This window comes from Zeugodacus cucurbitae, chromosome 6 (assembly GCF_028554725.1).
Source record: "Zeugodacus cucurbitae isolate PBARC_wt_2022May chromosome 6, idZeuCucr1.2, whole genome shotgun sequence".
NCBI classification, from domain to species: Eukaryota; Metazoa; Arthropoda; class Insecta; order Diptera; family Tephritidae; genus Zeugodacus; species Zeugodacus cucurbitae.
The window spans coordinates 25,658,510-25,685,857 of record NC_071671.1 but is presented as its reverse complement, the minus strand read 5'-3'; the positions used below and the strand labels follow the sequence as shown (position 1 = coordinate 25,685,857).

General features: G+C 35.0%; 1 protein-coding gene across 2 annotated transcripts in view; it reads right to left on the bottom strand.

Moving 5' to 3' along the window:
• Positions 1-27,348, bottom strand: part of LOC105213954 (uncharacterized) — a 286,125-nt gene that overhangs the window by 28,785 nt on the left and 229,992 nt on the right. The window contains exons 10-17 of one of the 2 annotated variants that reach the window (XM_029041474.2): positions 25,359-25,489; positions 20,336-20,495; positions 7,920-8,134; positions 6,144-6,225; positions 3,947-4,106; positions 3,137-3,273; positions 1,260-1,385; positions 36-359 (exon numbers count right to left, since the gene is read on the bottom strand). In XM_029041474.2, coding sequence (XP_028897307.1) covers positions 36-359; positions 1,260-1,385; positions 3,137-3,273; positions 3,947-4,106; positions 6,144-6,225; positions 7,920-8,134; positions 20,336-20,495; positions 25,359-25,489 — 1,335 coding nt within the window. The remainder of the gene's footprint in view (positions 1-35; positions 360-1,259; positions 1,386-3,136; positions 3,274-3,946; positions 4,107-6,143; positions 6,226-7,919; positions 8,135-20,335; positions 20,496-25,358; positions 25,490-27,348) is intronic. The other variant, XM_029041475.2, reaches the window with a different exon arrangement.

Here is a 27,348-nt window from a genome sequence, read left to right as displayed (position 1 = left end):
TAGTACAACTGTAAAATATTCGTATTACCACCCACCTTGCGGTATTATATCCGGATTTTTGTCTATACTATCTAAACTGCTCGTCACATGACAGGTATCCCGTCCAATGCGTATATCCTGTATTGATTGCCCATTGTGCAAAGTACCGATGCTGACGCTGCCGTTATTATTATTGCCACGCCCACTGCCCGTCGTTGTTGGATGCGAGTAATTATTGCGATCGCGTCCCGTTGAGCCACGCATGCGAACAATAATGACAATGATAAGCGCCACCAGGAATATGCTGCCCACAATGCCGACCAGTATGCCGAGAAATGGCCGGATATCCTCGATTACGGGCGCATAGGCGAGTGAGAGATCTGTGCCAAAAAACAACGAGAAACACAATGTCGTTAGATATTGGTGGCAGTAAAAATTGATGACTGTTATTAGTTCAGTGACAGTCATGGTGTAGAAATGAAAGGATATTGTGGGGGATTGCAATTTATTTATAAAAACAACTACAGTGGAGTAAATGTATACATTGTTCGATACATTAGGGTGGTTCTTAAATGCAGGGTGAATAATTTGTCAGCACATTCCTTCATTTTGGCGCATTTTTTGATATTATTGCTGCAGATACGTCGCCAAGGATTGCTCATTTATCTATAAATACTGACAAAATTAAAAATATTTATCAAATATACCTAAAATCGGTACTACAGACTCATTTCAATAAAACTGTTTATATTCTCAAGTAGAGATTTCATCCAAGTGGCATATTAATTTGAACTCTTTGTGGCATACTTTCCTTATTTAATCATTTTCAACAACAAGTCTAGTAGTACTTAGAATTCATATGTACGTTCTTTGAAGACGGTGGTATTTAAGAAAAATAATTTATTTTATTGCTTTGAAAAAAAAAATTATTTTATTTATTTGGAGCAGTCCAAATATAAACTCCACTGTGAGTTACCTTAACAACATCAAATCAATTTCAATGGTCATGTATGACATCTTCGATTACTGGAGTACCGAATTTCGGTAAAATATGAAAATTATTTTTTCTTCTTTGAGTCTTAGCAGGTTTAATTTTTCTCTCTGCTACAGGACGGTGGATAAGTTCTAATCGCGACAAATATTCATCTATCCATATTTAACCATATAATTACCTTTTTGACTTTTTTAAGAACCACCCTAATGTATGTACATATATTTTTATTCAATGCGTATGCTCGGTTTGTTGGACACTTTGGGGCTAAATTTTTTTGTATTCTTACTTTTATTTGTTTTAATTTTTGTTATTGTACTGTTGTAGATTTGTGTTGTTAGAATAGTAGTGGCAGTTGTTAGTTCGTAAAAGCGTGGCGGCGTATACATGTCACCCTTTTTGTAAGTAATTACGACTAAAAATTCGGAAAAATTATATTAAAATAAATTTAACTTGAACAAAAAATTTATTTTTGTATTAATGAAGGTGAAAATAAGAGTTTCGAAAATGAAATAAAGTCATGACTTTTTTTAATGACTTGCTATCTAAAAAAATCAAGAAAGTGGATAAGTTGACAGCTGTCAGGTTAAGCGAACTCTTTGGATATTTTTAGATAATTCAACTTTGCCTAAATATAAATATATATATATGCTAAGGTTCACCAGATGACGCTCGAAACCAGTTGAACTCAAAATAAGTTTCAAAAATATTGAGGTTTTCTTAAGGCAAATATGTAATCAAAACCTGAAAATGTTGCTTAAAAGAAGACTATGCCAATGGCATAAAGCGTTTGTTATTGTATCAAACCTTTCGATATCAACAAGAAATTTTTGACTCCTATCTGGGTTTTACAGCTAGATGAGTTCTTGCAGGGATACTTTCCAATCCACTTTCGAAACGAATTATTAACTCAATAAACTCTCTAGTAATACATATTAGAGAGTTTGTGGGATCTTAGCACCAAGCCTTATTATAACCTTTTCACACAGGAACTAATTAATCAATTAACCGGCCTTTGCTCGATTAAAACGCTTATTAGGATCTACATTCATTTTTAATTGAATTTAAATCGTCTTGAAAATCAAATGCAACTCTGCGACAAAGACGTACGATATACGTTCTTTGTCTGCGATTGGCTGAATTGTTTGATAAAAAAAGCTACGGTAGATGTCGCTGGTAAAAATATCAATAAGCTGATGAAACTTACCAACTTCTTATAAAAAAACAATAACAAAAATGTATAACAGCTGATCGGTTATCGAGTAAAAGTGTAAAAGGCAAAAAAGGATTTCTCAATAAAAATTTTGATTGATCAATTAATTTGGCTATCTAAAAACGCTATTAGTACGCTATTATTATTACTCTAAAATTAAACTAAATTGAGCTAATAAATTAAATAAAATTTTAAAGATTTTAAAGTAATTAAAGTTAAATCGAATTGCCAGGAATTTAAAGAAATTCAATTAAACTTGCTTACGTAAATTAAATTAAAATAAATTTATAATGAAATAACTAAATACAGTTAATTTAAAGTAAAAAAAAACTAAATATATAAAAATTTAATTATTTTAAATTAAGTTCAAATATAACAAATTAAGCCAGTTTAAAGTTAATCAATAAAGTTAAAATAAAATAACTTAACTGACTTAAATGCAGTCAAATTGAAGTAAATTAAGTTATTATATTAAATTCAAATGAATTATTATGGACTAAATTTATTTAAATTAATTTGAGAAAATTCAAAAAAATTAACTTAATGAATATGAATTGAACTAAATTAAGTTAAATTGCTTCGAACTAAACTGAAATGAATTATATCAAACTGACCTGAATTAAAACAAATTAAATTAAATTAGTTAAACTTAAAATATTTTAAATAAATGACTTGAGTTCTAATCAAATTAAATTCAAATTAATTATAATTAATAATTATTAAAAAAATAATAATAATCAATTAATTGATTAAATTAAATGTTAAAAAGATAGAACACTATCACTTTTTTTAAATTACGCTATTATGACCTAAGAAAATATTTATAGACCCAAACTTATTCCTAAAAAAAAATTTACTACATAACTACATAAATCTGTATTCATAACTCAACAAAAAACTAAATTTTAATTGCACGCATTTGCATCGATGAACTATAGATGGGAGTAACTCACCTGTCTGCTTCTCCGGATCCTTGAGCGTATACACTTGCAGTATGGTTGCATTGCTGCGTCCCTTCGTGTTGTGCGCCACCAAGAAGACATTATAGCCAGCGCCGGGCACCAGACCGCGCACCTCGAAGTATGGTGTTCTATGGTTATTGTTATTGTTGCATTTTAGGCATACGAAATGTGACAGCAGGCAATAAAAGTAGTCACCAGTAAAAAAGCATGGCAGCAGCAGCAGCGTACAAAAAAAGAAGAAGATGAAAAACGAGTAAGTCAACCATTCAAAAATCAACCGAGCATTGAGTAGCATAAAATAAAAAATAAAAACAGGGAGAACGAAGAAGGCAAGCATTGCGAATGAGTAGAGACAAAAGTGTGTATAGTGAATAGAAGATTTGCGAATTTAATGGAAGAAAAAAAGGGCGGCGAGCTACACAAATGTCGGAATTGAAGTGAAATTCGGCGTCACAGCATGCAGATTTTTTTTTTTTTTTTTTGTTTGTGAAATTTGTTGCTGTTATTGCATTTGCTGCCTGCCACTAGGCGTTGTGCTCGTATGTCAGCCGAGAGAGCGGCAGCTGTGTTTCAAGCGTCCAACAAATGGACATATATTGCGGAGCTGCCAGTCGTTCAACACAATTTTAGGCATGAATAGCCCGAATTGTTGAGTGTTGTGGGTGGGAGAGGAGGGAAGGGAACTGATAGCGGTAGTAGGTGACTGCGTGCAGTTTTGGTTTAGTTTTGGGTGCGCCAACGCATTGCGTGGCTGACTGACTCTACGGTCGGCTGGTCGGTTGGTTGGTTTGGTCTACTCACTTTGATTTGTAAATTTTCGGATGGCGTGTCGTTCCGTTCACATACACTTCCATTATGAAATCCTGCTGCAGACCGCCGTCGAAGCCTTCGATGCATTCAATTTGAAAGCCGGTCGACGTTTGATTGAGTAGCGTGCAGTTAACCAATGGATCCGGTTCGCCTGTGAAGTGGAAAAAAGTAGTTTTAGTGCGAAATTCTTTATTTTTCCTCGATTTCACTTTTTTGGCATGAAATGCAAGAGTGTTGCAGTAGAAAAAAATCGAAATTGCTATGTGTTTTGAATACGCTTGCAATTTGAATACAAAACGCTGGCTAACAAAACTTTGTCATTTGACACTAATCTAGAAAGCTTTGCTGGACAGCAAAAAAATGCTTGAAGACCAACAAGTTGTGGTCTTTAGTTATTCGTCGCAATGCTGCCGTGACATTTTGTGCGAGTGATTGGATAAAAAAAGTTGAAACAACGGAAAAAATAAATTTCTTTTTCAAACACTAAAAATAACGTCCAAAAATTTCGAAAGAGTTTTTTAAATACTTTTGAATTGTCGGAACGCGGAAAAAAATTTGATTTGTTCATCAGAAGGGCGCTCTGTCCAATTTTATATAAGCAAGTCATAACTAATTGAACTCCTAAACGAGACTATGTGGTCTCTGTACCTCAAGGTCGTTACTATCTCAATTCTTTTGAGTCTATGGATTCCGAATCAACTAAGGAGCAGGAATAAAAAACTCGGAGGAGCGTGATTGGTCTGAATATCGCTCGATCAAAATGCGAATAGAAAGATCTTCAAGTAACTACAAGTCGAACACAATGCTATGATTTCAGTGGAGCAGTTCAACCAACCGAAGGGTCTAAGAAACTGGTGAGAACCTATATTTAGGGCACTACAAACTGTGACCTTGGTATGGAACAAGTTTTAAGTAACTACGGGACAAATATCATATCGTTCTCCTAGTCGGTTCTCAGTAAATGGAACCATACAAGAAATTAATTTGGAGAGTGTTTATTTTTTCAGGTGCAGTTCACCTGACCCAAATTTCCCTTTTGATCCCTATTTGATCGGCTTAGAGAACTAGAGAAAGTTCGCAATTTCTCCAGTCTTTACCGCTAAGACTGAAGTTCGAGATTTCTATCCTTGGGATTGTTATGCGGTCAAGATGGAAAATGAGGTATTCTTTGTGGCTTACTGCGAGGTCGGATTTACGAAGTTGGTAACGCGTTGCTGGTGGGTAACGCGAGATTTCGACTGATGGTCTGTATATATAGTTTCTGGTTGGCTGTTCTTGTGGCTTGAAGAGCGTTACAACTATTTTGCGCAATATAATAATTTCAAATGGTGTGCTCTTCAACTTGCTTCGTGCGGGTAGAAGTAGTGTGGTCTTAGCCTGAGGATATTGATACCTTGTTTAAATTGTCAGATCTCCAGCTTCCAAATACTTCTTATATCAAATATGTAGTCCGGCTTGAATATCATAATTTCGTCAACTCTCCAGTTTAATAGCCCTCTTAAAGTCCGTCGGATCTCTGAGTTTAATGTTGGTGGGCTTTAGTAACTATAATTGCCTTTTAAGTCTTTGAGAATATTTTGACAGAATTTGAAATAATCCAGACCAGAGTTGCCAACAGAGAACTATTTATTAATTTATTAAAATTAAAATTCTAAATTTTATTTCGCTATTTTATATTAGAAACAAAATTTCAATTAAATATTTAACCCTATTTTTTTTCTCGAAAAAAAATTCCAAAAAGCGCTTTCAACTGCGGCAAACACCAAAAGCCCGTAAAGAGGCGTCCATGTATTACGTACGCCATTTGTTGGCTTTGGTAAACATAAAAACGCATAGAAAGCATAACACAGCATAACCTTTATGTTGCAAAGATGCGAAAAAATTCTGTCTGCCGCAAGCGCAATTGACATGTTGCAAGTGGCACAGCTGACATTGTGGCGCCAACATAAGCGAATATGGCGCGTCATTATTAGCAAGGGGTGTCACCAAATTTTTTTTGCGGGACATGACTATTACAACTCCAAAAAAAAAAAATAACAACAAAAACAAAAACTACTACAACAACATTTCTCTTTTCACACATTGCAATTCACTTTTTCTTCCTGCCTTACATGCCTGTTAAGCATTTTCACACTTCCTACAACAGCAACAATATGTTGTGTTGTTGTTATTGTTTGTTGACACTCACCTGCCGGTGTCACGGTGTAAACACACGGTTCACTCTGATCGCCAATTTCGTTGCTGGCCCAACACAGCAGCGTGCCATAGTCCTGCAAAGAAGAGGAGTTAAAAGAGGAAGAGAAAAATAAGAAAAAAATAAAACACAAAAACAACAAGTTAGTTAGCATAAAAGCGCTTTATAGACAAATTGCGAAAAAAATGCCACAGAATTTATTAGTATGCAAGCCACCCTATACATGCCATCACATACACATACATATATGTAAGTGTGTATATGTCTGTATGACAGCACATTTGCATAACAGAGCCGTGCACAAATAACGATATACACATAGGCGCCTAACGACCTTAAGCAAAGCAAATTGACAACTGGTAGCTGGCTAACGTTGACCTCCTTTTGTTGTGTGTGTGTCGCATTGTTGTTGGTCGGTTGCATATTGGTCGTCTGGTAACTGCAGCATTGCAGCAGTCTCATTGCAAATTCAAAACCGCAATTCAGTTGGAAAATTATGCGAATCTATTGGAAAATTGATGATTTATCGTACGGAGGCGACACAGACGCGCGCATAAATGCATGCGAGTGACTGAAAGCTGTCTGCCATTAAATTTCATACATACACTCATACATACATATATGTAGCGATGTCTGCAAGTGTTGGTAGGTGCAAATGTCACGTGTGGACTACAAAGCATTTCGCCATGATGGCGGCAGTGGCAAGACACAGGCAACACATCATATTTCATGCCACTGACATTCGATCAACTCAAATACGGAGTGGAAGTTGAAGTTACAGCAGCAGTCAGCAGATGGCCAGTCAGTGAATTGCGCGTAGTCAGTCATGTAGTCAGTTATACATTTAAACACCGAGGGAACTAGTTGGTCTTACGTTCACTTAGCAAACTAGTTAGTCATTTAGTCAGCAAAACAGTCACTAAATGATCTAGGCAGTCATTATCTTAGTGAACTAAAAAGTCAGTAACTCATTGAACAAGTCAGTCCATCAGCCGATTAAGTAATTAGTTAGTCACTTAGAAAATTAGTCGGTTATTTACTTAGTGAACTCGAAAGTCATTCATTCATTCTAGCATTAGTCACTCACTTAGCAAACTAGTCAGTTATACATTCGGTGAACCAGTCACTCATTCCTTCGATTAAATAATTAATCAGTCATTTACTCATCCAACTAGTCAGTTATTCCTTTAGTGAACAAGAAAGTGTAGATATCCATTCACACATTGAAATAGTCAGTCATTCAAGTAGTGAGCTGGTCAGTCATTCATACGATGAATTAATATCAGTCGTTTACACAGTAAACTAGGATATAATTCATTCGAAAAAGTAATTAGTCAGTCACTTGACAAATTTGCCAGTTATTGTGACAGTGATCTAGGAAGTCTTTCATATTGCCAAATCGTGCAGAGTCAGTCATTAATTCATCAAATCAGACAATGAGTCAATAAAAAAGTCAGACAATTATTCAGTTAATTCATCAAGTTAGTAAGTTAATCAGCAATTAGTCTGTAATTCATACAGGGAACTAGAGAGCCATTCAATTAGTGAACTTTCTTTTTTTTTTCGGTAAACCAGTCAGTCAAGGACCTATGTACGTCAATCATTTACGCAGCAAACTAGTCACTTAGTCATACGAGTACATTGAGTCACCAGCTGTTTTTGCTTTGCCTTCCCACATTTAACTCATTCAGCTCTGTGACAATCGCCACTGCCTATGCAATAGCAAAAACAATGCAGTCTTTCATGTCGTGCTTTCTTCGCGCTACTTACATTTTCCGTCATGGGCGTATAGTGCGCTATGCTGCGTCCACGATCCACAGCGATGAGTGATGCCGGTATGTCGATAGTCTCGCCGAGTGTTGCATTGAATTTCCAGCTGTATGTGGCCTCCATTGGATTTGCCTCGATTTCGCAGGCAATTTTAACCATCTCATGTCGTCCGGAACTGTAGGCGAAACGCTGACCGGGCCGACAGACGGGCGCAACTGTGAAAGAAGAGCAGAAAGTGACGCAGTAAAGCGTTAAAACAACAGGCTTTTTAAGTGACATGCTGCAGTTGAAATGTGTGTGGAGATATGTGTGTATATTTGTGTTAGAACGACGCGTGTTTGAGAGGTAGTTGATATGAATTTTGTGGATTAAAAGTTGTAATAGAAAAATTTTGTAATGTGTTTTAAGTATTTCAACTCTAGAAAGTGTCTATATTTCATTCATTATTTTTTTCCTCATTTAATATTCGAACTTTTAGTCTATATGTAATTTCATCCCAAATGTAGGCAACATTTTATTGTACGTATTGGTGTAACATATATTTAGCCAACGAATTCTCGGTATTTCGTTATCAGAAGGCAAAGACGACTTGAAGATTTCGTGAAATAGTTTGAGTTACCATATCTGTGCTTTCCTTTTCTTGAAATAAACTCACATTGTTAAACGTTACCGGCAATTAGGCGCGCACAGTAACGAGTAAGGTCTGTTTGAGTAGATAAAACAAAATTTCACGACCTTATCAGTACCCTCTCGTACCTTCTACAGTCGTGTAAGTAAATTTTCTGCATTCACTTGTGTGCTTAACAGTGGCTACGCCGATAATTCCATAACTCCAACTCTTTGGCGGCATGCCTGTGCCAGCCAGAGTGTACACACGTAGCCCACTTGCGGCCCAACATTTGCATAATTAAATGAAAACATTGACTCAAGTTTAATTTCGCCTTAAAATGCAAAAAAAACAAAAAAGAAATCAATGGAAAAATGCTCAAGCTTTTATCGCCACGCTTTCACTTTGTGTCTTTCGCAGCTTTCCATGCTGCCTCAACTGGGCATTATTTTAATTTCAAGTCTGTCATTGAATGATGGATTGACTTTTTAAAATGATTTTTCACTGGATTGGCAATTTTAATTTCCCACACACGCGCTCACACACACACTCAAACACATAGGCTGGACTGTCGTCACTTGCATCTTCGCCCATAAAGGTAGTATTTAATAAGAATATTAAGCTTCTTATATTTTTACAGTTATATGGATATTTACCGATATACAATATATATACATACGTTTATAATAATATTTCGTTTAAGTGCAGAAATTAAAAGATGCTTTATCGGAAGATACTTCAGCTGCTCGATAGTGCTTGGTGTTGACACAATTCTGTATGATTTTAATTTGTTTGATCGAACGAGTGTTTGTTTGTATATGTATATCCACTTCCTCGTTTTAACAGTAATAACCAAGACAACGGGTTTCTTAGGGATAGTATATGTGTGGTGGAACTTGCAGTCGAAAGTGAGGTTAGATATGTACGTACTGTTGACTCACTCTTTGAAATATTTCAAGCTGGGTAATTTAGTTTTAACACTCAAACATATAAGAAACTGTTAGACCCACAATAAAACACCGAAATTGCCAATTTTATATTGTGTCTAGAACAAGAAAGCATTTTAGGTTAGTAGATAGGTATGTTCCATTCAGTCTAGAGATCTAGAAGCATGTTTCTTGGTTAAATGTTTTCTTTTCTGGATCGATTATATAAGTATTTTTATGGCTCTTACTGCTATAGTTGTCCCTAGACTTTGATAAGGTTTATTTAGTTTTGTACTCGGACTTCGATGAAAGTCAGCCCGTTTCCACGTTAGTTGAGTTTATGTAACTGGAATATAGCCAGGTCTTACCTCGTTGAAGACTTTAAACTCAAACGTAATGCTCGAAATCATTTAGAGAATGTTTTTGTTGTAACAAACTATATTCTGAATATGCCAGGCTTAAGCTAGAGCTAAAGTGGGTTGAGTTCCTATTCGTTTAATACTAGATATCTCATAGTTGAATAACAGTTAGCTGTATAATAACTAGATATAACCTATGTCCTTCCCAGAAACCGTGAAGTTCTCAGCACAGAAACTTGGTTCTCTAGATAGATTCGATTTTAATTTATCTTATAGTCTTAAATATGAAAGTTGGTGGTCCAGTTTGCTTTGACGACCTTACAGTTTGTAAAACTTTAGACAATCCAGTTATTTTAGGATATCGCTGACAAAGAATGTGTAAAGAATTATCTAGTATAATATTGATAAGGAATAAAAAAATTTTGTATATTCAAGATTCCGATATTACTTCTAAGATTGTGAACTTGTGGGAAAATTTACTAAAATGTTGGCTTTTCGATATTACTAATAGGACTCTATGATGATCTGGGATATTGTGTTTAGAACTCTTTATGGTAGTAAGTAGAACTAGGGATATGCTTCAACAAGTGTTTCCACTAATGGGTTTTTGCCACTGGATGATTTAGATGGATATTTGAGAACATGGATTCGTTAAAATTGTTGAGGTCTCAACTTCATAAGTGAAAATCAGTACTGTCTTCAAAATTTATATGAGATAAATATTTAGAAGACACAGTTTTTCGTAACTACTAAAATCGATCAGATTTGTAAACTGTTTTCGCCACTTTTTTATTCCAACTGACACAAGAATTTTGTCCTAGAAGCTTTGAAGTGAACTTCAAATGATTGATGTATAATCTATTTGAGAGAGGAACTCTGTTAATTTCATATTTTATGTCTTTAAATAGGATTAAAGATTCACCGTAAATTAGTTCATAATGATTTGTAATTAAGTAATACTCTTAAAAAAGCTTTTTCTAAAGCTTTTAAAGTGTGTCACCACAATTCAAGCATCTCTTTAACCCATTCTAACCTCAATTAGTCGAGATATTCGAGAAATATGTGACAAATTCCTCACCATCGAATTCATTTACTTCGATTACACATGTTGTTGTAAAATACTTGCAGCAGACGAAATTGTTACGGCAATTTGAAGCTGTCAAGTATTCAACTTGAATGCAGCAAATCTCTTTAACGATTGTAACTATGCTAGTAAGCTTAAGACTACACTACGAAATCGTTGCATACTACACATACGTATATACATATGTATGTATGTAACATATGCAGTCAATTCGAGTGTGTGTGTGTGAAATGCAAACAAGAAAACAATTTAAAATATTCAAACTAAATTGTCTACGACACGAGCAAATGCCAAATAAGGATGCGACAAACAATTTGGCAAAACCGGCAGCCGGACAATAGATACATATAAATATATGCCATGTATAGTAACTTTAGGGCAGACAAACTGCCTGAAATTGCAGCAGCAGTGTCTTCGGCCAAACGGCAAGCTCGAGCAGCCAGACAAAATAACATTGGACTTTGCATGGCAGAAGATTGCTTGTGTGCAAGTTAAAGCTCGGCAAGTGCACAGACAACAGCATACATTAACACTAGGATAATCCTCACTAACAGCCGAGTGCAATTGCAGTTAAACATTGGTTAGCAGGAATATTTGAGATACGGATTTTTGAGGAGGTTAAAATTTTGGTGCAACGGCGGTTTTGAGAGAAAGAGTTAATCGGTTACAAATATTTTAGTGCAAAATTGAATCTCCAGTAATAGTTATTCACAAGTTTTGTGGTTTAGTTAGACAAGTGGATCCCAAACCAAATTTGTTAAAGAGCGATTTCTGGAAGCGCTTCAGCAATATTCATGAAATATAATGAAATACCTTCCAGACATTATTTTGAGGTAGAGTCGATCCCAAAGAAAGACTCAGAGTATAAAATATCATACACTTGTTAGTAGTCAGAACGTTTACAAAACGCTTCCCTCGAAAAACTTATCAAATACTGGATCATTCAACTTATCAAAAAATGTTCTGAAATCCATTGATAAATCTAACCTAAAATGTTAAATTTGTGAATACAGCTTCAAATTGGTGTAACTCTATTATCAATGTTTTTTCACAATTTTCTCTCATACAGGCTTTCAATGGGCAAAATAAATTTCATAGAAAAAGAAAGATGTTTCTTCCCTAATGAAGAGGAACTTGAATTATATCAACGAAAGATGTAAATACGTAAAGCGAAATCTTACAGAAGGCCTCTAAATCTACCAAGTAAAGGAGGGACCACCCTAAAATATTTCAGAAAAACATGAATTGACCTGAAGCAAATTAGGAAGAATTACTTAAAAAACGGACTAAGAACACTTAAAAGTACCTAAACATAGCGAATACAATATTGGAGACAGAAACCTAAGTTGCTTCAGAGAATTATGGGAATTCAATAAAGCTTTTCCATAACCCAGATCTACCTAATAAAGTATAACAATGAGCTTCCACTGTAACAATAAATCATTTGATACAAAAAAATATCACGCCTATATCGGTTATGTCTTGAGAGTTATAAGACTAAGTCCCAGCTTCTCTGAGTACGATGCTTAATTTTGGACAAAGTAATCTAGAAGTATGACGAATATAATGTTGGAATGAAGTTTTGTAAGACCGTCACACTTGAGTTGATTGTCTCGTTCAGCTTAACGCAAGGATCGTGCAACAAAGAAGGCTTCATCTTAACAATGGGAGCTCATGAGGTCAGTGGTGTGGTTTTGAACATAGAAAGATATTCAATAAAATTGAATAATTTCATAACTACAGAGAAACATGTTTTTGTACAGTTTTAGAGTTCTATAGATTTGTAGAGCCGTTCGTTGTTTTGATTGGAAAAGTGAGAAATTAATCCGCTAATTAGTAATAAGGTTGAGTTAACGGCACTTGACTTTGGAAAAATTTGACAGCTGTACTGAGAAGAAAAGTACTAAGGGTAGCTAGTATATAAGTAGTATTCTTATTCTTTAATTATTGCTTTAATTTATGAATAATTTAGTATTTCGAAAAAGTCAAACCCAAAATTTGTTAACCAGTGTAATTTGATAGTTTTGAATGCAAGCGACGGTAGCAGTCGAGTATATGATAAGAAACACACGCATATCTACGCTGTGAGGATTACAAACTAATTTCAACTGGTTATAGTAGTGCTAGGCCCTTACTTAGCACAACATTTACGACAGCAACAAACAATAGCAGCAACAACACCAGCAATTAACATGCTGCTAAATTCTGAATTATTTAGTTTAATTTCAAGTGTCATGCATGACATAGCGACAGCTAACAATTGCTTGAAAGGTCTATATACATATATGGATAAATGCGTATGTATATAAATATATGTATATAAGACTATATACTTATATACTTTTGTATATAAATATTACAGATTTCACTTGCCCATGCATAATATCGCATTTGTCTCGTCATTTGCGCACAGTTATCTCAATGCAGCGTTGGCATTTCGCATTTGCATAGATTGCTGGATCCTTGTATAGCTATCTGTATATATATTACATATGTAGTTGTTTTTTGTTTTTGTTGTATTATATTCACAGCGTTATCAATTGCAATGCACAATTAATTTTATATGCGCCTAAAACAATGGGAAATTGAAATTTTCATTCAATTTAAGGCACGACTGCTGCCCACAATGCCATTTTATAGCTGCTCCAAGCGTCTATAATTGTAAAACTCAGCAATTAATTGGCTTCGCTCGTTTAATTAAGCGACTACATGTGATCTGCAACATTTATTTGTATAAATAAATGCGTTTAAAGTAACAAAAACAACAAGATATAGAAATTATTATTATTCTTCTTCTTCAATGCTTTGTTGTGTGAATTGTAGTGCTAAGTAATGTTTGCCTAAATAAATTACTTCAATTACTGTTATTATTTGCTACAGTTATATAAATACACTATATATGTATTTAAATTGAATAACTGTATATTTATCTATATACATTTATTTATTTATATATCTCTATGTATATGCCCCTTCTGCACGCCCATAAACAATATCTCAATTTACTCGCCTTTAATTGTTATTTATTACAAAATTTACAAAATTTTTAATGCATTTAGTTATTAGACAATTCGAAAAGCGCAATTAGTGCGCTTAATGTTAAATGCACAATTTCGTTTGGCAACGGATATCCAATTTATTTAGAACTTTATATACATACATGAATAATATCTTGTCTCACATTTTGAACGATAAAAGCTATTTGATTGCCTAGAAATGGAATTTTGTTCAAAAATAAATAAGGAAGTGCTGGATTCGGATGTAGTCGAATATAATATATGTATATATAAATTATTCACAAATATCACCAATTTTTAGGGGTCAGGCGGTATTTTTCAGTAAACTGTAGTACTATATCTATTTTAAAAAAATTTTACTAAGATATATTTCATATTAACCGGTATAATGAACCCGAAAGTTCGAAAACCATTACATTAGGTGGGCAAATATCTCCCTCCCGTTTTTTTTTATTTCACGACTATGTATAAAGCGCTACAGAGCTCGTGTCATTACTATGCATCTTTGAAAGATCTTGACTAAACCTGTAAAACGACATGATTAATTTGGATATTGCGTTCAACAGTTATAGACGTGTAAACATGGAGTTCACTTACGCCGAAACTCGCGCGATTTTAAAGTTTTCCTTCGTTAAAGGCAAATCCGGGATAGAAACGTTCCGTGAGATTAATGGTGTTTTGGGGTAAGGTACATTATCATTTCGAGCTGCGGAGGAATGATTTCGACGATTCAGAGCGGATGAATACGACCCCATGGATAACACAGCCGGCGGCAGATCTGTGACGACGAATACCGATCAAATCATAGAAAACATCGAGTTAGACCGGCATGTGGAATGACATCGCCCAGGAGATGGTAGTTAGTCACCAAACCATTTTAAACCATGGAAGGTTTTGTGTGTTTGGTGGGATTGGAAGGTAGTCATCCACTATGAGTTGCTCCCATATGGCCAGACGCTTAATTCTACCATCTACTGCGAACAACTGGACCACTTGAAGGCGATCGACCAGAAGTGTACAGAATTGGCCAACAGGAAGGGTGTAGTGTTCCACCAGGACAACGCCAGACCACACTTCGTTGATGACTCGTCAGAAGCTACGGGAGCTCAGATGGGATGGGAGGTTTCATCGCATCCACCATATAGCCCGGACATAGCGCCAAGTGATTACCACCTGTTCCTGGCTTGTGAAAAGTGGCTGTCCGAGTTCTTCGCAAATAAGGAAGGGGGCTTCTACGAGGGGGGTATTATGAAACTGCCGTCTAGATGGAAACAGATTATCGAACGAAACGGCGAATGTTTGAACTAAATCCGATTACTCTAACACTTTTTATAAAGCATCGAATAAAGAGCAAAAAAGCAGAAGGGAGATATTTGCCAATCTAATATAAGGTATACGTGATCTAGGGGAAGTACTAACCGATTATATCAAAAAAGATGTCAATTCAATCTCAGTAAGGTATCGTTAAAATTTAGCAGTATTTTGCATTTAAGCTCAGCTTTAGGCTCGGAAGTTCTCATATTTCGTATTTGGGGGCTCAGAAATTTTATAGTTCGATTTCGCCTATTTTCAAATTGTATTACAAATATTGTAACCCAAATGGGGTTCAAAGCAAACCAGCAGTTCGTGAGATATAAAATTCCAACTAAATGTGGGCAACTTCACGCCCATAATTTTGATTTTTTTCATTCACATGTAGGACTCCGTAATCCAATATCTTTTATGGTTCCGTGGCCATTAGACCGAGAGTCAACGTGAATATCCGCTTGCTGAGAAAGTAAAAAAAATCATATGCTCCAAAATGTAGGCAATATGAACTGTTCAAAAGCTGAGGGTGGAGGTTAAGAATGCATATTGGTTGTAATGATTTAATACGATTTTTAATGTGAAAACATTCAAATTTTGGTTAAAAAATTTTTTTCTGCTCCGAAATGTAGGCAACACTTTCTACTGAAAATATTTCTTTAACATTTTTTTTTAGAAATATGCTGGATATGAAAGCAATAGTTGAGTTTGACCATCATTTTCATTTACTATTAGCTTTTTGTTGTCTCCTTGTTGAATTGTTTTCAATCGTATTTTTTTAATTTTCATATTCCAATTGCTCCTAAATGTAGGCAACATTTGGCATACCATCTTAATTTAGATGAGGCTTTTTAAATTAGAAAATGTTCTGGTTAGAAATTTATGTACGTTTTAAATTTTTACGAGGGCTGCTATATATATTTCGGGCCTAGGCAACACTAAGTGTTGCCAGGTGCAATCTGGCATTTCCATTGGAAAGTTTGACATTTTTCAGCATAACATCACTCAGAACGTTGTGTCATTTAATCGTGAAAAAAATGAAATTAACTCGTGAACATTTTTTCACAACTTTCGACGTGGATTATCGCGACAAGAGTGCATCGATTAACAAAAATCTTTGTATGGCTATGAAGCACCATCCTATAGCACTGTGAAAAACTGGTACAACGAATTCAATCGTGGCCGACGCTCGCTCAAAGAAGAATTCCGTGAAGGTCGTCCAAAAACAGCCGTTGTGCCAGAAAACATCGATGCCGTACGTGAACTGATAATGCAAGACCGTCACGTAACATACCCTCAGATAGAGGCATGCAGAAGCACTAATCATCGTGGGCGTCTAGCAAATAGCGATCACATGGCTATTATGGCAGAAGTCTCGTTACCCGGAGAGACGGAGCACCTCAGTAGGAACAGGTGTAACAAAAGAGGCTGGAAGCAAAAAGAGTTTGATTCTGATCTTTTTGTGACTGCTGGCGCGCAGCAAATGTTCCCTGCGAAGACGCAGCCCACTTTGTATCCGCAGTTAGAAAAGAACTGGTTGAAGGATGCGACGCTACTATGCGCCGGACAACACACCACACCAAACGAAGGCCAGTATATTGGTGGAATGAAGAAATAGCCACGATCAGAAAGCTTTGCCACTCATCTAGACGTCGCCTACAGCGCAACCAGGGTGGCGAAAACGAAAACAGTCTCAAAGAGGTATTTAAAAGACATAAGAAACTCCTGAAGACAGCCATTATCAGCAGCAAAAGAAAGTGTTTTGAAGAGCTCTGTGAAGAAGCGAACATAGACCCGTGAGGATCAGCGTACAAAATTTGTATGTCAAAATTTAAGAATAAGTCGCAGCCAACTTTGGGGGTCATACTAGACTCCAGACTTAAATTCAAGGAGCACTTGGCGCATACGGCAAACAAAGCAAATAAAATATACAACGCTCTATCTAGAATGATGGCGAATAGAGGCTGCATCCGATCCAGTCGACGACTTTTAATTGCAAAGGCGATGATTTCCGTAATTTTGTATGCGGCTCCGATATGGACTCAGGCATTAGACATTAAAGCGTACTTTAGACCAATTAACGCAGTACATAGACTGTCGGCAATCCGAGTAATTAGTGCTTTCCGAACCATATCCAGTGATGCTGCTGAAGTTTTAGCCAGCATGCCGCCTATTGACATCCAGGGTGATGAACTAGCTCGGCTGTATAAACTATCAGCACCCCCTCTGAGACTAAAAATATAGAAGAGAGAAAAATTAGCATCACAAAGTGGCAGCAACGGTGGGAAACCTCAGCCAAAGGACGGTGGACCCATAGACTAATACCGGACATCAATTCGTGGATACATAGGGAACATGGGGACCTGGATTTTGTACAAATTCCGTTTCCAAAGGGAAAAGATGGAAACAACCTTAGGTGGTAGCTTAACGGTGGAAAATTTGACTGCACTTATGTGTCAGTCCTCCAAGAAATGGAAAGCTGTTAGCGAAGCGGCAGCTTTAATCATGACAGAACTGAGACATATTCAACAGATTAGGCGTCAGTCAGTCCGCGCTATAGAGGAGACTTAAAAGTCTTGTCACTTCCACGAAGTAATACCTTATCCGGTGGTCCCGTGGGAGGGTCCTGTGTTGGGAGTAGGTTAGGTTTAGCGGATTAAAGTTCCGCACTCCGGCTTTCGATGCTTCCCCCTACTAAAAAAAAAAAACAGGCATATCTATGCATTTCTCCCACCAGCATACATTCGATATTGCATGAACACCTGGCCGTAAAAAAGGTTTGTTCTCGTTGGATCCCCCACAATTTGACAATCGTTAAAAAAAAGGCTCAAAAAAAGTGCTTCGAAAATTGGTTTGAGCGCATGCAAAAGTGTATAAATCTTGATGGAGAATATTTTGAAAAACAATAAAACCATTTTCGTTGATAAATATTCCTATTTTCATTATTAGGCCAGAAATATATATAGCAGCCCTCGTATTTTATTTTGAGTCAATTTATTTTTGTTGTCCTTTAATATTTTTTTCTCAATTTCGCTTAGTCATTTTTAGTCATTAAGAAATATTTGATTTTCAAACAGGTGTTTTACTGATCTAAACTAAAACTGGTCTAAAACTAAACTGGTGTAAAATAAAACTGGTATAATTAAAACTGGTCTAAAATCATTTTTGACTTATATTTGCATACAGAATGCTTTAACACACAAATAATTGTCAAATCTTAAAAAATAATATTTTTTCTATTAAAAAATTGCACAATCTCTGAAAACCCATAATTTTACTGCCATAATTTGCGATAGCCCACACATCGTAAAAAATTCAAAATGCTCCCTTGATTGTTCTCTCTCAACTAATTGCCATATTTCGGCAATTTTTCAAACCGATCTTAATTAAGATTTCGAATATTTCAACAAATTGAAATCTCATGCAATTTATCGCCACTTGCATGCACTAATCTCGCACCACAGGACGTGCAAAGGATGTAGAAATGCACAGTCACGCTCACACACTCACACATACAAACACATATATAAAAGCATATGTGTAACGGGACACCACATTGACCATTGACATTTGCAATTTACGATTTAAGAGTAAAACAAGTAGAATGCGTTCAAGTCAAGCCTACCAAGTACATAAATGCCGGTTGGTTCGTAATTTTAATTTCCGAAAATCAACGTAGCAAAAACAGAGAGAGAGAGAGCGACCAAACTAACGACAACAATCGATGCTGTCAAGCAGAGCATAGTCACAATTTAAATGCCACAGCCTTTGCGGAAGTGCGTGCAAGTGCTTTTGTGTGTCTGTGTGTGTGTTTGAGTACTTTTGGTGAAACGGAAGTGATATATGCCATTGTGTGTGTGTGTGCGTATGCATTTGTGTCAAGCAGCGCATAAGTCACAAGAAAATCTGAGTAAAAGTAAGATGAATGCTTTGACAGTTGCCCTGGCAGCTGGCACAGGATGTAAGGAGGTAAAGCGGCCGACTGCAGCAGCAGCAGGATGCGTTTCAGCTATACGCATGGCTATGTGTGTGAGTGCCCGCACTAGCGTTGACTGGCATTTATGCTGGCTGGAGTGGCATTGTTTTGTTGCTGCCTGCATTTGCAGCAGCAGCTTCTTTGTAATTCTTCTCTGCGTCGGGCATAAGAAATGACAGGCAATTTGTTTGTACCAGATCCAAAGTAATGCCTACTACCAAACCTGGCGCTGGCGAACAAACAGATAAATAAATAGGCCAGAAAAGTATGTGACAAAAAGCTAAGAGGCATACTGAGGCCGGAAGCCATCTTCCGTAGGCAGAAGAAGCCAATTGTCAGTTGCTGGCAGTAAGCCGTTCGTGTTTATGGGTTGTGTATATGAATGTGAGGGTGGTACTTAATTGAAGGTAGAATTGGGAGGAATTTACATCAACCTGGAACTAGTGGTCTTAGGCCAAGCGGAGATGTATAGCCAAGGAAAGTCTGAAAGTTTTTTCAAATGTGAGCTAAAATTCGTTTTTGAAGCTTCGGCTGAAGTAGGAATGGACGGCAAAAAAAATCGTTGATTTTATTTCATCTGTGCCACCCTAATATAATGCGATTTTTTTGGGCTCTCTGAATTCGGTCTTAATCCACTTTAAGCGGCACCTAAGTTCGTATATGATATTTTTGACAGCGGTAGCTCTGACTGAATAGTTGATATGGATGAAATATCAGAAGTTGGATTTTTTCAGTGTCACCCTAATATAAATTGTACTAAAACTTAAAAACAAAAAAAGCCAATCATAACTGTGAAGTAAGAATGCTAAAAATCCTAAATTATATTTTTTTCAGTCCCACCCTAAAGCCACTCAGCATTTCACAAATACTCATATTTTTTCCGTTGCTGTGAATTACATGCTTGCCACAGTGTGAAAATTGCTGAAAAAGTTACTCATCTCGGAAGAGACCGATAAATTTCTGTTGAGCACGCAACAGCAAGCTGATGTAGATGCTGATGCTGAGAACTCATAAAGAATGTGTAAATATAAAATATATGTGTCACACTGTAATATACAATACTTCATATAACAGAAATTATTTCAACTTTATTATATAACTTTTTATTGGTGTAATTTTATACATGCAATTCGGTTACTTACATCTTATATCCAAATGCACCGGATTACTCTCGCCATCACCTTCCCGATTACTGCCGACACAGGTGTAGATGCCAGCCCGAGCGCGACTCACATTTTGCAGCACTAAGCTTTGGTTAGCCACTATGATGCCTTCGGCTAGATTGTTCTCGAGTATGTTGCCCTGGAAGAGAGAGGGAGAGAAAGGGATATTTATTATTTTTTGTTTAGGAAAGCTAAAAATATCTTAAATAATTCAAAAATCTTAATTGAAAATCTGTTGTCTCTTTGAACCGACGGTTGGTTGTAAGTCCTAAAACTAAACGAGTTAGATATAGGGTTATATATACCAAAGTGATCAGGGTGACGAGTGGAGTTCAAATCCGAATGTCTGTCTGTCCGTCCATCCGTCCGTCCGTCCGTCCGTCTGTGCAAGCTGTAACTTGAGTAAAAATTGAGATATCTTGATGAAACTTGGAAGACGTATTTCTTGGCACCATAAGAAGGTTAAGTTCGAAGATGGTAATCGAACCACTGCCACGCCCACAAAATGTCGAAAACCGAAAATACTAAGCCATTAATTAAGCTATGAACTTAAAATTTGGTACAAACGATTGTTCTAGGAAGGGGCATATTTGGATGTAATTTTTTTGGGAAAGTAGGCGTGGCCCCGCCCCATTCTAAGTTTTTTGTTCATATCTCGTAAACTACTAAAGCTAAAGCAACGAAACTTTCAGGAGTCGTTTTTCTCAGATATTTCTTTATATAGTCCAAAAATGGAGAAAATCATATTATAACCACGCCGACCTCCCATGCAAAGCTTATGTTGAAAATGACTGAAAATGCTTTAATTCAGTAAGGAAAACCAACAGAAGCCTTAAATTTCATTATAAAGAAAGCACAGAAGATCTGCATTCAAAATTTTAAACAAAAAAAAATTTTAAAATGGGTGTGGTTCCGCCCACTTATGGGTCAAAAACCATATCTCCGAAACTACTCGGCCAATTTCAATGAAATTCGGTTTGTAATATTTCCCTTGCATCCCAATTATATGTTGTGCAAATAGTCCAAATCGGTTCACAACCACGCCTACTTCCCATATAAAAGAGCTTTGAAGCCAATCTGAATCGTTTGCTTTGCAATATATAAAGGAAGCACCAGTGCAGATATCGGAATAGAACTTTGCACAAATACTGCATTTATAGTGTGGCATCGCTCTTCTAAAAATCGCCAGAATCGGACCATGAGTATTCAATGCCTCATTCATCGAATATGAGAACCTTAGAGCTTCGAATACATTTTTTAACGAAAATATAGGTGAATCTCTCAGATATTTTTAATAAATTCAAAGGGAATATTTTTCTTCTAATATAATGTCTCCGTGCCTAAAATACGTGTAATCGGGTCATAACTTCACCTAACTCGCATATACTTAATATTAGGATTTTCAAACTTTCAATGGGCCTTATACCATATATATGCTGAATATGGGGGTCAAATTGTTTGTTATCTTAATAAAATTAAATAAATAAATTGCGAGAGCATAAAATGTTCGGTTACACCCGAACTTAGCCCTTCCTTACTGGTTTAATTTTCTCCTTAGGTTAAATCTTTAGGTTAGGCGCGGTTAAAAGCCTGATAGCCGAGAAAAGAGTCACAATAAACCCCATGGACAGTTAAAAGACGTTCGTATTTTTGTGATACCAAGTACAGTAGTTTTCCGAAATAACGAACACATTAATTGTCAGGCCTGTTCGCTATATCGAATTTTTCGTTAATTCGAGTACTCACTTAGAGGTATTTTTATCAATAAAAATTAGTTAAATATCCGTAAATTGCAGTTTAATAAATTGTTTTATTAATTATTTGTTAAAAAATGAAAAACCATAACAAAACAATTCAAATCCAATAAATTCTTCCAAAATGGACCAATTCTGACACTCATACTTCTATTTGGTGCTGATCAATAATTTTAAGCTTTTTTATAAAATTCAACATTTTTTCAATTTGCACATTTCTTTTGAATTTTTTCCAGTTTTATTTTTAATTCTGGTTCGATGTTATTTGATTTTTTCCTCATTCTTCATATGTCTTCTTCATGTTGTTCGTTAAACCGAGTAAAACGAATATTCGTTATTTTAGAAAAATACTGTACTCTTAAATATGGAGCGTGAAGACATATATATATCGACCAATCGCTAAGAACCTGTCACAAATTTGTTGATGTTAGTTGTTAGCGTCCTCAGTTCAGAGAGGACAACAGTTATTCATGGTTTGAGGCATTTCGGGAAATACTTTACAGTTTTTCGATATATTTTGCAAAAAGTCTGTGTTAGTAAGTGTTCGAAACAAACTGATAAATTGAACTTGCTTCAGTAAGTTTCTGCAATTAGTTTTAGATTTTTGGAAAGTTCTAAGACATTAGTTGTTAAAAATTAACTTGAAAATCTGATAATCTAAAAAGGTTTGAAAGTTAGAAGAATAGCCTATTATAATGATAGCTGGAGGAATTAAAGTCAAATGTTATAAGAATGAAGGGTCCAGGAACTGACTAGATGGGCTTTTAAGAGCAATAGATGGCAAATAAGATTTTATCATCGCTCTATTGATATGCTTTTGCTTTGGAGAGGAGAAATTAGGAATTCAACCAAACGAATTCTAGTATTACGCTGTAAAAAATTTCTATTTCAAATTTTCTATTCAATAGACCTTCACATGTCTAAACGAGGTTACACCTAAGGCGCTGCTTTCGCATTTAATTTAGAAGAGCGAGTAAGCAATTGAGCCATCGATATAAGCTTAAATTCCAAGTACAAAAAAAAATAAAAAAAAATAATTCAAAATTCAATAATGGCATACTCATATAGGGCACCAACAAAAATTAGCAACTTAAGTCAACAGCATCAAGAACCAGGAACCAAATGCCGAAAGAGGCGATAGAAAAAAGTGGCAAATGAAATGCGCAAACTACAACAACAAAAAAGAAAGTGAAGTATAAACGAAAAAGAAATAATGAGAAATTTTTGCCGGCGGCTAAGCATCAGCAAACTTATGAGCAAGTTGCAGGAGTTCCATTTAAGAGCACACACACACATACATCCTTACATACTTACATACATGTGAATGCCTTGCGCTTTATGCGCTTACACAAGTATGTATGTATGTATTTAGCTTACACGTGAGACCTTTTGCAACTTTGCCAATGCTTAAGGCTGATTTATATGTAAATAATAATTTTCAATTAGGTTTAAAGAAAATGCTTTCAGCTATTTTCTTGTTTCTTTTTTTTTTTTTGTTGCGCTTAAGAAAGTGAAACAGATTGAAAAGCCCGAGCTGAAAGCCGAAAATGTGTACTGTGCTACGCAATAATATAAACATAAGACTTTCTATGCGCTTATTGTGCGTGTTATGTGTGTGTTGGTATTAGGGTGGTGCTTAAATGGAGGAGAAATTTTTACAGCGAAAATTATGAATTTTAACCCTTATGTGGTTAGTAACACAAGTATTTGAAGTTATAATTTACAGTTTTTATGAAAAATTAGTGCTTCTTTAAGCTGGGGTCGAAGTTCAGAGCACTCTAAGAAGAGAAAACATGAAAATTATTAAAAACTATACAAATACAGTTTATGTAATTATATATTTCGTACAATTTTTTGGCTGTTAGTCGACAGACCGAGCTTTAACCCTTCTGTATTGCCCTTAATTATTGAAATCTGCGTCACAGCTAGCAATTTTAATATTGGTATTAAATTTTGCATTTTTTTATGAATATTTCCTAATCTTTTTGGTTTTGAGTCGAAAAACCATGGTTTCACCCTTCTGTGACACCCCTTAACTACTCGGAATCTTAATTAACATTAATAATATCGTCTTTTGGTGATAAATTAAAATATTGAAATATAAAATATAAATTAAAATATCACCCTGCGTACATTTTTTGGATTTCCGTAAAAAAAAATGGAATATTAACCCCTCTGTGGTACCCTATAACCAACAATGTTTAGTCTACCAGTTTTGACTAAACATTGATTTAGATTTCCAAATTACAATGATTTTACAATTTTTGCTTTCAAGTAGAAAAAAATAAATAAATTTTAACCTTTTAGTGACACACCTTAACCGATTACCATCTGAATCCAAACTAATAATATCGACATTGAACGTTAAATAACAAAAATAATAATAAATACTTTTCGAACATTTTTAAAATGGAATGCAAGCTCCATTTTAACCCTTATGTGACCACACCTTATAGTTGAAATCGAAATCAAAAGTGGTAGCATAGGTTTTTTGCGTTAAGTTACAATAATTATAAAATCTTACCAGTCCTTTTAGGATAATTTTAACTCGAACATCTATGAGAAGAAGCCTAATAATAAGTGAGCTCAGAAGGGTTAAGAATTTCTGTTCCGACAATTGTGGTAATGGTTTATGGAACAGGAAAGAAATGAGTGGACAGCGTTGTGCTCGACAGCACACTTTGTACCTTTTTATGGAAAACAACAACAAGTGATATCAAAACCCAAACAACAACAACAATAGTACCAAAATTTATATATATCAGTAAAAGTTCTCAGTAGTGACAATGACTGCTATAAGAACAACAAAAACAGCAAGAATGAGTTTGAAATAAAAAAATCGCAAATTTCCGTATCTTCAGTCACACCCTACTAAAAAAAATTTTTGCATTTTTCATTTTCCAAAATAAACTTATTGCTCACTTATTTCTATGCACGTGGCTGTGCGCACACTTATTTACATACTCGCACACATGAAAGCAAATTGTAGCCACTAAGGCATGTCATATGCGATTATTATGCATACATATGAGTTATATAAATTAAATTGTCAACAGTGAAGGCATAGAAAATGAAAAATCCATCATCATCAACAAAAGCACCGCAAGACATATGCGATTATAATTTTCTTTGCACACAAACACACGCTCCCAAACATATGTATGTACAATATAATACGAAGAAAAGTATACAAAAAGCCAGAAGTATATAATTTAAAAAGCCATATGTTCACCGTTATGCATACTTACATTGTGACGCCAGCTGACTTTGTAGACCCAGGGATTCGATTTGATATTGCACTCGAAGAAAACGTCGATGCCTTCGCGAAAGGTGGAGTTTATGGAATTGGTGCCGAGTTCCAGGCTCACAACTGGTATGTCTACGAGGAGAAAATATGAAATATTAAATATATATTTGCATATAGACTATCATTTCTACTTATTCATATACAGTATTGCTTGAAATATTAGCAACAATTAATTTTAAGACATTAGTAAGGACGCTGCTTTCACTCGCAGCCCATTTAATTATACAATATTTTACACAAACACGCTCTCTTTATCCCCGTTTTCTCTTTTTTATACACTCTCACCTTCTCTCTCCCTCTCTTTCACTCAATTTCTTTCATTACTTTCTCCGCACACCTGCCTAATTACCACTGCTTTGGTTTTCTTGTTGTTGTTGTTGGCGTGTTCGCCTCGGCTTTGGCGCTCAGTTGGTATGTAATTAATTTATTTGGCATCTGATTGCATTTTAACCTTTTCCTGCTTACACGCTATATTTATTTATTTATTTGCTCTTTGTGAAATTTATGTGGTGTGTGTGTAAAATGTGTGCGCTTCCTGCTTCACACTTTCCACTTCCTTTGCTGTAAATTAATGTTTTTTTTTATTTTACGCGTTTACAGTTAAGTAAATCCAGCAGCTGCTGTGGAAATATATGCGAGTGGCAAGCGCGAACTTCAAACGTTAATGCCCAGTAAGAATTTATTAGGAAATTTTCGAAATTCGAAAAAAAAAATTCGCTGATATTTTTCGATACCATATTTCTTTTAAATTTTTAATATATTTTGAAAATAAAATGAAAAATTTATGTTCGAAAACTTTCGAATTTTATTTCGAAAACAAGTTTTTTTAAAAATCGTTTGCTTTGTATTCATTTTGGATTATCCCCATTAAATAAAAAAAACTGATTTTTCTCGAAATTTTAACATTTCGAAAATATTAAATGGTTAGTAAATATTTTCAATAATTCTGAAGTTGTGAAAGCGAAATTTCGGATATCTAGATGATAGTTAAAAAATCCTATATTTTAATGAATAAAAACAAAGAAACAAATAAATTTCAGTGATATTCGAAAAAAATTCGAAAAAGGCGTACATGAAATTATTCGAAATAGAGGAAATAGTGACTATAAATGTATTCTTCTTATTTACGATTACGAAAACGTAATTCAACTGAGCAAGCAGGTGTTGTAAAGTTAGATTTCGAATATAAAAGTAATATTTCGAAATTAAGAAAACTACAAAATATATGTCATTCGAAACTGTAGATATTAAATTATATTAGCATTATATATTTCTGGGATGGATTATATTTGAAATATATAATACGCAACAATTTCAATGTGAAGCTGTCTTTGTTTTTCGAACATTAAGTCCGATAAGTAGTGATTTTTCTGCTTCGCTTGTTTTTTTTTTTTTTAAATACGAATTGAATTGTTTTCGACAAAGTCGAACTTCATGCACTTAAACTCTTTAAATTAATTTAGTTGAAAATCACCCCTCATTTAATAAAAACAATTTGTTTTTCAAAAAATAGATTTTCAGAAATTTTTCAAAATTTTGGTTTTGAAACTTATCGTATTTAGAAATCTACATTTTCGAAATTTATAGCTAAAACCAGTAGTTATAAAGTTTTCAGTGTTTTTCGAAATTCATTTTTGAAAAACATAACTTCGAAATTGCTTTTAATTTATTACAAACGTTTTTTTATTTTTAAAGATAATTAAAAGAATTTGTGGTTTTCTTTTTGAAACCAATATTTTTCGAAAACAGGTTATATTTATTAATTATTTTTATTATTAGGTTATATTTATTAATTTTCGAATTTTTCGAATAAAGTTTGTGAGTTCTCAGTAACTAATTTTCGAATTTTCGATATAAATTTGATATAAGAAATTTCTAAAAGTAAAAAATTCAAAAATTAAATTTTCTACAGGGCATCATCATATATTAAC